The sequence below is a fragment of the Agelaius tricolor genome, unplaced genomic scaffold (assembly GCF_023055355.1).
Source record: "Agelaius tricolor isolate 1412-34295 unplaced genomic scaffold, bAgeTri1.0.p SCAF_63, whole genome shotgun sequence".
In the NCBI taxonomy this organism is placed as follows: domain Eukaryota; kingdom Metazoa; phylum Chordata; class Aves; order Passeriformes; family Icteridae; genus Agelaius; species Agelaius tricolor.
In genome coordinates this window covers 1,581,116-1,591,677 of record NW_027269323.1, presented here as the reverse complement: position 1 = coordinate 1,591,677, position 10,562 = coordinate 1,581,116, and the positions used below count along the sequence as shown (strand labels likewise).

The following is a 10,562-nucleotide window of genomic DNA, read 5'->3' as shown; positions in this document are numbered from 1 at the left end:
CACAGGAAGCCAGGAGGATGTGGAGCCCCTCCCAGGCAGGTGTCTTCCCAACACAGATCACCGGCACCAAGGATCACCAGGGCTCTGCCCTCCCGGGCTCACTGGGGATCATCCAGCACAGATCCTCCCGTGGGGGATGGAGCTGGAGCAGCACATGAAGCTCTTCCTGCACTCGTGGCACTCCAAGGGCTGCCCTTAGTGCTGGCTCCGTTGGTGTCTGGTCAAGGTAGAGCTCTGGGAGAAGCTCTTCCCACACTGCGCACACTTGTAGGGCCTCTCCCCAGTGTGGATGCGCCAGTGGCTGATGAGAGCAGCGTTCTGCTTGAAGCCCTTCGCACAGTCAGGGCAGCGGAAGGGTTTCTCATCAGTGTGAATGCGCTGGTGCAGGAGGAGAGAGGAGGTTGTCTGAAATCTCTTCTTGCATTGATCACACTCGTAGGGCCTCTACCTAGTGTGGATCCTCTGGTGGACAACAAGGGTGTAGTTGCGCTTGAAGCCCTTCCCGCAGTCGGGGCAGTGGAAGGGCCTCTCGTCTGTGTGAACACGCTGGTGCTTGACAAGATCGGACTTGCTGTAAAACCTCTTCCTGCATTTATCACACTCGTAGGGCCTCTCCCCAGTGTGGCCCCTCTGGTGGACCGTCAGGTTTGAGCTCTGTGAGAAGCTCTTCCCACATTGGGGACACTCATAGGGCCTCTCCCCGGTGTGGATGCGCCGGTGGTTGATGAGGTGGGAGTTGTTCCTAAAGCCAGTCCCGCAGTCGGGGCAGTGGAAGGGCCTCTCTCCAGTGTGAATGAGCTGGTGACCGAGGAGATGGGAGGATCTGTGAAACCTCTTCTTGCATTTATCACACTGATAGGGCTTCTCCCCATTGTGAATGCGCCGGTGCCTGTTGAGGGTGGAGATGCGGTTGAAGCGCTTCCCGCAGTTGGGGCAGAGGAAGGGCCTCTCATCTGTGTGTGAGCGCTGGTGCACGATGAGATCACCGCTGCTCATAAAGCTCTTCTTGCATTGATCACACTTGTAAGGCCTCTCCCCTGTGTGGTTCCTCTGGTGGACAATCAGATTGGACCTGTGGGTAAAGCCCTTCCCACACTCCCCACACTCATAGGGCCTCTCCCCAGTGTGGATCATCTGGTGGACAATCAGGCAGGATTTCCTCTTGAAACCCTTCCCACATTCTGAGCACTTGTGGGGCTTCTCCTCATCCTGAAGCTGCTCATCAACCCTCAGCTCCAAGCTCCGGCCGCCTCCCCAGCCCAGGGTGGGTCTTTCCTCCTCAGATCCCCGTGATCTGCGTTTGCAGCCCCTCCTTGTGAGGGATCTCTGGGGCTTTTCCTCCCCATTGGGTTCCTGCACTGTGGAGCCACTCAAAACAGCCTCTTCCACGAGGTTCTGCTGTGGGGATTTGTCCTCCCTGTTCTCCATCCTCAGCTCCTGGTCTGGGGGAAGAAGGACAAGAAGAAGGATGGGATTTGCCTCTGTTCCACAGGGAAGAGCAAGGAGATCCCCCTAGTGCGTCCCCAGCAGGACAGCTTTGGCAGCAGGGTTGTCCTGCAGCCGGGGGCCGTGCTGGGCTGGGAGATGGAGCAGGAGAGAGGGGGAAAGGGGCACTGGCTTCTTCCTCACCTGCCTGGGGCTCCTGGGCCATCTTCCTCTTCCTCGCAGCCTCCTCCTTTTCCATCCTGCCAAGGTTTTGGAATGGGAAATCCTGGTTTGGGGGAAAAACAAGGCTTACTGAGTTGCGTTTGATGGTCCCGCTGCCCAAGTGCAGCTGGAGAAGTCAGCGCCCCTTTCAGCCTCGGGAGGCCCGGAGCCCGCTCATCCCCAGCCTCCCCCACCCCTCCAGGCAGCCGGTTTGTCCCCCGGCTCCGGGATCGCCCCTCTGCGCTCTCCCCGCTCCGGGGCTCCCGCGTTCCCCCCGGCTCTCCCGGGGATCTCCAAACCCGATACCTCCCTCTCCCCGCCGGTACCGGGCGATCGCCACGTGGGACCCCCCCAAGATCCCTGCAGGGGCATTTCCGGCCCAGCTTTCGCGTCCAGCAAGATCCAAACATTCCCTGTCCCGCAAAAAAACCATCCCGGACACCCCCGATGGATGTGGGGGGAGCTCCCCTATCCCGCTCACCTGCCGCTCCTGGAGGGGGCGATGCTGGCGGAACAGGGGGAGCTGCGGCCGGAGCGGGGAAAACCGCGTGGGATTGGGGCTACCCCTCCTCCTCCTCTGTCCCTCCTCTTCCTCCCGCTCCTCCTCCGCTCCCAGCTCGGCCCGGGCAGTGCCGAGCCCCAAAAGCAGCCGCGCTCTGCCCTGGGCGGGTTTCAAAGCGGCCCCGTCCCGCGCGGCACTGGGAGCGATACTGAGAGCAGCGGGAAGGAATTGGGAGGGCTTTCCGTACCAGTCCCGCTCTTCCTGGGAGCACTGGGAGGGAACTGGGAGCAAACAGCGTCCGGAGGAGGCGGGCGTGGCCAAACAGAAGGGCGCGGTTATGCAAATAAGAGCGATCGCGCGCTGGGATTGGTGGGCGGGAGCAGCGCGGAGTTTGCTCGGTTATGTGAGGGCCAGGGCGGCCGGAGCGATGGCGGCGGCTTCCGGTGTGAGGGGACAGGGACCGTGAGCGGGGACCGGGAGCGGGAATGGGGACAGGGAGCAGGAACGGGAGTGGGGAGACGGACCGGGGATGCAACCAAAAATAGAGATATGGACAGAGAATGGGGCCAAGAATGGAACCGGGGAAGGGGACAGGGACTAGGGACAGAGACTGGGAATGGGGACAGGGAATGGCACCGGGAATGGGGACAGGGACCGAGAATGGGGGCCGAGAAGGGGACCCGGGAAAGGGATAGGGACCAGGAAGGGGACCAGAGATGGGGACAGGGTCCGCAAATGGAGACAAGGACCAGGGAAGAGAATATGGGAATGGCACGTGGAACACGGAAACAGCAACCGCAGAGAGAATATGGGCTGGGGATTCGTGCTTCAAAGTGTCCAAGTGAAACCCAGCAGGGGCTGTGAGCTCTGCAGCTGGGCCTCCCCTGGGCTGCTGCGGCCCGAGGCCCAAAGGCGGGAGCTGCAGCCTCGCTCCTGGCTCAAGAACAGGAGCCTCCTGCAGGCCCATGGCCCCAGCATGAGGGAGGGCTCTGAGGCACAGCGGCTGCTGGCCGGAGGGGCTGCTCCGGCCAGCTGGGGGCCTCTGAGAAATGCCCAAAGCCTTGTGCTCTCTGCAGCTGGCCAAGGACAGCAGCAGGGCTGAACGGTTCGTGTGGCACAGCCAGCCCGAGCTGTGCAGCCCTCAGGGCCCCACGCGAGAGGCTGCCCTCAGCAATGGCACTGGGAATAGCACCGGGAGTACGGGACAGGGCCAGGAATGGGGACAGGGAATGGGGGCAGGGACGGGGAATACGAGACTGGGACCAGAAATGGGTACAGGGACAGTAATATGGAACCAGGACCGGGAATGGGGACAGGGACTGGGAATAGAACCAGGAATGAGAATGGAAATATGGAAATAGGAGATAGGGACAGGGACCAGAACAAGGACCAGGATATTGGGACTGCAACCAGCAATGGGGACAGGGACAGGAATGGGGACAGGGACTGCGATGTGATTGAGAAAAGGGGAAAGGGACCTGGAATGGGACTGGGGACGAGAATATTGGAATGGGACAGGGAATATGGAAACAGGAACCAGAGAGACAATATGGGATGGGGATTAGGAAGATGGTATCGGGATTGGGAACAGGAATACAGGAGTGAGAGTGGGAATGGGAATATGGGAGTGAGACAGGGAATACAGAAATGGAAATGCGGGACCAGTAGTAGGATTAGGAATATGGGAACAGGACGGGGAATATGGAACTGGGAATATGGGAATGGCAATGTAAGGTTGACCCAGGGCCTTTGTGGGGTCTGGTTTGGCAGCTCTGGACCCCCGGGCCTCACTATCTCACAAGGACCAAAGTAAAGGACAGGAGGCGCTCTTCTCCTCGGGCCCAAAAATCCCACCTTAATTGTGGAATCACTCCAGGGAGGCCCAAGAGGAGAAAAGAGATCAAGTGTGTGATCGAGGGTGATTTTAAACCCAGGGAAAGGGGGGCACAGGAGAGAGGCCACGGCCAATGGGATACAACTGATGGGAGGGGCGAGGGGAGGAGTAACCCAGGGCAAGACCACCACCGGGGCTTTGGGGGAGAGGGGTGTGTGCGGGACAAACCATGTGATACAACATAAACTATTCACTGCAAAATAACAAGACCACCCAGTGCAAAACAATAACTAAAGAAACAACTTGATGCAATACAACCAGACAGACAGTACAGGATAGGGACAGGGAATGAGACTGGGGATGGGATTCAGACTGGGATGGAAGCAGAATGGGCCCAAGAGTGGGGTGACAGGGGAATGGGCCAGAGGAAAGGAGGGTGACAGCAGGGACAGGGGGATCCTGCACAGGGAACACCAGGAACCAGGATGGGGGAGATGAGAACAGTCCCAGGGCAGGGGAGCCTTGATCAGCTGCCCCAGAACCGTGACCAGGGCCTCCCAGCACAGCTGCAGCCACTCAGCCTAGGGTGCCCAAAGCCCTGAGCAACTCCCAAATCCCTCCCAGGAGCCCTCAAATCCCTTGGACCCAGCATCCCCCACATCTCCTGGAAGATTCCCCCATGTTCCCATCAATGTCTTAGTTCAATGTCTTTATTTTTTTACTCCAGTTTTGGGTGTTTTGAAGGGACAAAGAGAAATGAAAAGAAAACCCAGGCCATGGGGACCCAAGAGGATGTGGAGCCCGCAGGCAGGTGCCTTCCCAACATGGATCATTGGGGCTCTGCCCACCGGGGGTCACTGGGGATCATCCAGCGTGGATCCTCCCATGGGGCTTGGAGCTGGAGCAGCACATGAAGCTCTTCCCACACTCAGGGCACTCTTAGGGTTTCTCTTAGTGGTGGCTCTGTTTGTGTTGGGTCGAGCCACAGCTGTGCCTGAAGGTCTTCCCACCCTCGGGACACTGGTGTGCTGGTGCTTGAGGAGATCCAACTGCTCCGAGCCTTTTTCCCACACTCGCAACACTCATAGGGCTGTTCCCCAGTGTGGACCTTCTGGTGGAAGGTCAGAGTGGATCGACCACTGAAGCTCTTCCCACATTCCAAGCACATGTAGGGCCGTTCTGTGGTGTGCACCTGCTGGTGGTAGAGGTGGGAGCTGTGCCTGTACCTCTTCCCACATTCCCTACATTCCCAGCGCTGCTCCCCCGTGTGCACCCAAAGGTGGGTGAGGAGATTGAAGCTCTGGCTGAAGCTCTTCCCACATTCCAAGCACTTGTGGGGCTTCTCCTCATCATGAAGTTGCTCCCAGCTCCGAGCTCCGGCCACCTCCCCAGCCTCAGGTGGGTCTTTCCTCCTCAGATCCCTGTGATCTGCGTCTGCAGCCTCTCCTTATGCTCAGTGTCCGGGGCTTTTCCTCCCCGTTAGGTTCCTGTGCTGCAGAGCCACTCAAAACGGCCTCTTCCACGAGGTTCTGCTGTGGGGATTTGTCCTCCCTGCTCTCCATCCTCAGCTCCTGGTCTGGGGGAGGAAGGACAAGGAGAGGATGGGATTTGCCTCTGTTCCACAGGGAAGGGCAAGGAGATCCCCACAGTGCATCCCCAGCAGGACAGCTTTGGCAGCAGGGTTGTCCTGCAGCCAGGGGCCGTGCTGGGCTGGGAGATGGAGCAGGAGAGAGGGGGAAAGGGGCACTGACTTCCTCCTCACCTGCCTGGGGCTCCTGGGCCATCTTCCTCTTCCTCGCATTCTCCTCCTCCTCCTGCATCGGGCCAAGGTTTGGCAATGGGAAATCCTGGTTAGGGGGTGAAAACAAGGTGTGAGAGCTGGGGATTCCTCCTGCCCAAGCCCATCTCTAGAAGTCACAGGAGCAGGGATTGAGCTGGGAGAGGCCGGGATGGGCAGCGTGAGGCTCTCGGCTGCTCCCAATCTGATGGGGGTGGGGAGAATCCGCCCTGGGGAATAGGAGAGGCAAACTGGGAAAACTGTGGGCTGCAAATCCACACTTGGGCTTGGTGGGGACCCTGGGTAGGAAATTCCATCCCTTTGGGCTGATGCCCGAAATATAAGCTGGAAATAAATCCCCACAGAGCGGTGTTTTTAGATGTCACGTGCTGTGGTATATTCATACAGTAGGTGTTGCTCAGTGTCACTGTGTCACTACAGCATCATCACCTACCTGCCAGAACTCATTTACATTGTACGATCTCATGGTTTTTAGATAGTTCTTCTGCACTGCACTTGCACTTGCACTTTCCTAATTCAGGGTCTGTCAGGAGTCTGTGATTGTCCTGGTTTTGCAGGGGGGGCATTTTAGGAAAGGCTTCCAAGGCCTTCTTCACATCTGAAGTTTTCAACTTTGTCTTTGGAGCATGTGCAGTTATGGTGCTCCTTGGTGTGTCTGATCCTAACCAGCCTAAACTCTTTGTTTTGTGGCTCATTGGCTTTGCACAGTTTCTCATTAGTACTATCCCTATCTACTTCTGAAACTCTCCACTTGGTGATTTTTTTTCTTCTTTTTTCTGTCTATTTAGCATTAAGCAACTAGTTAACCATATACAAGCCATTGCATTGTAGAAAGTTATTTATATCAGGTTATATAGGCACAAAACCCCACATATATATTTATATAGATATATAAAAAGTCATGATTTAGGTCCTATTGTTATCAGGTTATATAGATCTATCAGGCTATACTGATATCTTATAACTCAAGCTGTATCATCACTTTGTAACTTTGATCTAAGTTCTGTCGGCATCAGGACTCTTCCCAAAGGCCTGGAGGTGTTGGAGCAGGGACTGCAGAGACGGGTGAGGGATCCTAAGAGTGGGATTTTGGGGATAGGATCCGTGGGGATGGGAATGTCCCGGGGCAGGGTAAAACGTGAGCCAGGTGTGCAGGGCAGGACCTTGCCCTGACCCCAAGCACTGTCCCAGCTGCAGGATCTGCTTCCCATCAGCCTCTTCCTCCTGTGGCCCCAGGCCCAGCTTGGTGCTGGAGAAAGGGGCTGGGCCAGGGACATCCCCTGGTGGGGGCTGTGCACTCCCTGTGCCCCCTCCCCAAATTCCCTCCTGGGGGAGCAGGAGCTGGGGCAGGAGCCCTGTGGGGAGGGACAAGGGGGTGACACCAGGATGGGAGGGTCACACACGGCCCAGGGGGATCCCCCCTCACTCCCAGGGTGCCAGGAAGACAAAGCCCTACACAGAACCCCTGTCCCCCAGCAGCACCTTGTGGGCAGGGTCTGGTGGCACCTCTGGGGGGTCATGACTGCCCCAAAACCCCCTCCCAGCCCCACAGCCACTCCCAGCCCCTTCAAACCACCCCACAGGTCCTGGCTGCCCCCCCACCCCCAAACCACTCCATGCACTATGAATGGCCATAAGATCCATCAAAACTCTTTTCCACCCCTCCAAAGACCCAAATTCTCTCCAAGCTGCACAGCCCTTCCAGAACTCCCAAAACTCCCCCACAAACCCCTCCAAAACCCCTTAAACCCCCTCCCAGCACCAGAGATGCCCCTAAGAGCCAACAAAACCCCCTTTCAGTCTTCTCAGCATTCCCTAATCCCCTTCCCATCTCCACATAGCACTGACCAGGAGAGGTTGGTGGACAGGAACATCCACAGCTGGGAGAGCTCAGGCACTTCATCACCATTTTAGGTACTTCCATCCCTTTGGGCTCTTAGCAGAGGCCTGCAGATGTTGGAGAGGGGACTGCAGGGAGGGATGAGGGATGCCAAGAGTGGGGTTTTGGGCACAGGAGGAGGGGCTGTGTGAGCCACTTGCTGGGGTGTCGATCTGGAGGCTTCCCTGGTGATCCCAGGGCCCCAGGCTGCAGAGCTGTCACCACCTCCTACTTGGGGTGGTGGCTCTGGTGGGACTTCTGTTCCTTGGGGCTCTTCCTGCAGCCAGAGAACTTGTAGGGACCCTCCTCTGGCTGGGTCCTCCAGGTGGGTCCTCCAGGTGTTCCATGAGCTTTGCTCCATGAGCTCCTACTGTAATTGACTGGGCTCTCCTGAGATCATATGGAGATCATACTGGGAGTGACTGGGAGTGACTCCAAGCATGCTGAGGGCAACTGGGATATACTGGGAGTGTCTGTAACCCTATTGGGGGTGACAGGGAGCGCACTGGGAGCAACAGGGACCATGCTGGAGGCAACTGGGAGCAAGTCTGGGTCTACACAGAGGGCAACTGGGCATGACTGGGACCCTGGTGGCAGAGACAGGGATCATACAGGGAGTGACTGGGACTATACTAGAGGCCACTGGTATCACACTGGGAGCAACAGGGAGCAATTGGAACCATGCTGAGGGCAACAGGGATCATACTGGGAGTGACTGGGCTCTGGGAAGCACAGGATGGTGAGGAGCAGGAGGACAACTCCCATCCCAGCCCCACAAATAACCCCTATTCCTGTGGATCCCCCAGCCCCTGGCTCCCCCAGCTCACCCCTGCTCTGACTGTTGTGGACTTGCAGCAGCTCCAGGTCAGTGGAGGATGTGCTGGGTGCACCCACCAGGCTGGCTCTGGAACTCCCAATATTCTGGCTCAAATCTGGCCCTGCTCAAAGGGGGTCCCAGCCAGGTCCATGCAAAGGTGGGTGAGGAGGCTGGAGCACTGACTGAAGCTCTTCCCACATTCCAAGCACTTGTAGGGCTTCTCCCTGCCATGAAGGTGCTCAGGAACCACCAGCTCCAAGCTGCACCTGGATCTCTGGCTGCTTTCCCAGCACAGGGTGGGTCTTTCCTCCTCACGGCTTCCTGGGCTGGGTTTGCAGCCCCTCTTCATGTGAGATCTCCCGAGCTTTTTCTCCCCATTGAATTCCTGCAGTTGAGCCTCTCAGAACAGCCTCTTCCACGAGGTTCTGCTGTGGGGATTTGTCCTCCCTGCTCTCCATCCTCAGCTCCTTGTATGAGGGAGGAAGGACCAGGAGAGAAAGGAACAAGAAAAAGGAAGGAAAAAACCCCAGAAAGACAGAAGGAAGGAAGGAGAGAAGGAGATTTATTTTTGTGCCACAGCAAAAGAGAAAGAGATTTCTCCAATCCACTCCCGGCAGGACGGGGTTGGCAGCAGGGTTGTCCTGCAGCCGGGGGCCGTGCTGGGCTGGGAGATGGAGCAGGAGAGAGGGGAAAGGGGCACTGACTTCTTCCTCACCTGCCTGGGGCTTCCAGGGCATCTTCATCTTCCTCATGGTCCCCTCCTCCATCTGGTCAAACTTTGGGAACTGAAATTCCTTTTTTGGGGGAAAAACAAGGTGTGAGCGTGTTGGCCTGGGTGTTCCTCCTGCCCAATTCCATCTCCAGAAGTCACCAGGTGTCCATAAAAACCTCCAGACCACCAAGGTTCAGCCACCCTCATAAAAACCCAAACCACCAAGATTCACCAACCAACCATTCACCCAGGAGTTCCCCCGCTACTTTGGGGTTCAGGGGTCCCTCCTGTCTGGCCTTCTGCGGCTCCAGTGTGTATTGGTATCCCCTCTCTCTGGGCTGCAGGGCTCCTGGCAATCCCAGAGGTTCCCTTCCCTGGGCTCCCCAGGTGGGTGTCAGAGGGGCTCCAGGGGTACCAGCTATGCGGGGTCCCTGTTTCAGGGCCCCGGGGTACCCATGGGTCTCCCTTGTCCATGGTCCCAACATCTCCAGTGTGAAAAGTGCATATTATATGACTCTACGCAGATATTTAGCATATGGATTTTGATGTATTGATTAGTAGTGCTGTATTAACATTTTAATAATATATGTAGTCTTGTAATTAAAAGGTAACTTTTGTAGTTTAAATAAGAACTATGTTAGTGGGATTTTTTAAGAAAGGAATGAGGCACTCGCACCAGGTAGCAGCCCCAGGACACCTAAATCTTTCAGAGAAAAAGAATTTATTGCCCTCTTATTAGAAGAAACGAACTTCTTCCCGCCTCCAAGGCGCTGTTAGGATTAGAAGGAAGAAGTTGATGATGACCAGACAGAATCCTGTATTTGAATGGAATTTATGCATCATGTATGAAGTGGATGAATATGCAACAGGCTGTTGCTTTTAAGGGTTAATCCTCTGTTAACCCGTGTCCTTTTTCGGGCTTGTGCTGCCCAGAAAAAGGTACCCGGACGTGCGTAACTCTTTGTCTTTATTGTCTCATATTCTCCTAATTCAACTTATCCAAATTATTATTACCTAATTGTATTACTATTTTTATAACCATTTTGTTACTATTAAACTTTTAAAATTTTAAAAACAAGTGATTGGCGTTTTTCACATCTAGTCTGCCGGGCTTCCCCCTATCCGGGCCCCACGTTCCAGGCTCCCGGGGGTCCTCCTTATCGGGATGTCGGACCCCGCAGGCTGCAGAGGCTCCCCCAGCTCCGGTGCCGCCCTCTCCGCTCTCCCAGCCCCAGCCCCGCCGGTCCCGGGCGATCCCCCCGAGGCTCGGGGCTGACGATGCAGCGCCTGCCCCGGGCAGCCCAAGCACCACCGCGGGAGGGTCCCACGCACCCCCGGCCCAGCGCCGGGGCTCTGCCGGCAGCCAACACTGA

At 56.7% G+C, this 10,562-nt stretch overlaps 1 protein-coding gene across 1 annotated transcript; it reads right to left on the bottom strand.

The window, feature by feature from the left end:
* Positions 1 to 444: 444 nt before the first annotated feature.
* Positions 445 to 2,455, bottom strand: LOC139605273 (zinc finger protein ZFP2-like). Its single transcript, XM_071456635.1, has 3 exons — positions 2,129 to 2,455; positions 1,630 to 1,711; positions 445 to 1,442 (listed from the first exon to the last, which is right to left on the bottom strand). The coding sequence occupies exons 2-3, from the start codon at positions 1,682 to 1,684 to the stop codon at positions 445 to 447; spliced, it is 1,053 nt and encodes a 350-aa protein (XP_071312736.1). The 5' UTR covers positions 1,685 to 1,711; positions 2,129 to 2,455.
* Between the last annotated feature and the right edge of the window lie 8,107 nt (positions 2,456 to 10,562).

What these genes read in the sequence shown, in the direction of transcription:
- LOC139605273 (XM_071456635.1), bottom strand. Translation starts at nt 1,684, where the DNA reads ATGGAAAAGGAGGAGGCTGCGAGGAAGAGGAAGATGGCCCAGGAGCCC. An exon ending in GGCCCAGGAGCCCCAGGCAG is followed by an intron (nt 1,443 to 1,629) that starts GTGAGGAAGAAG and finishes TTCTTCCCCCAG; the next exon opens with ACCAGGAGCTGAGGATGGAG.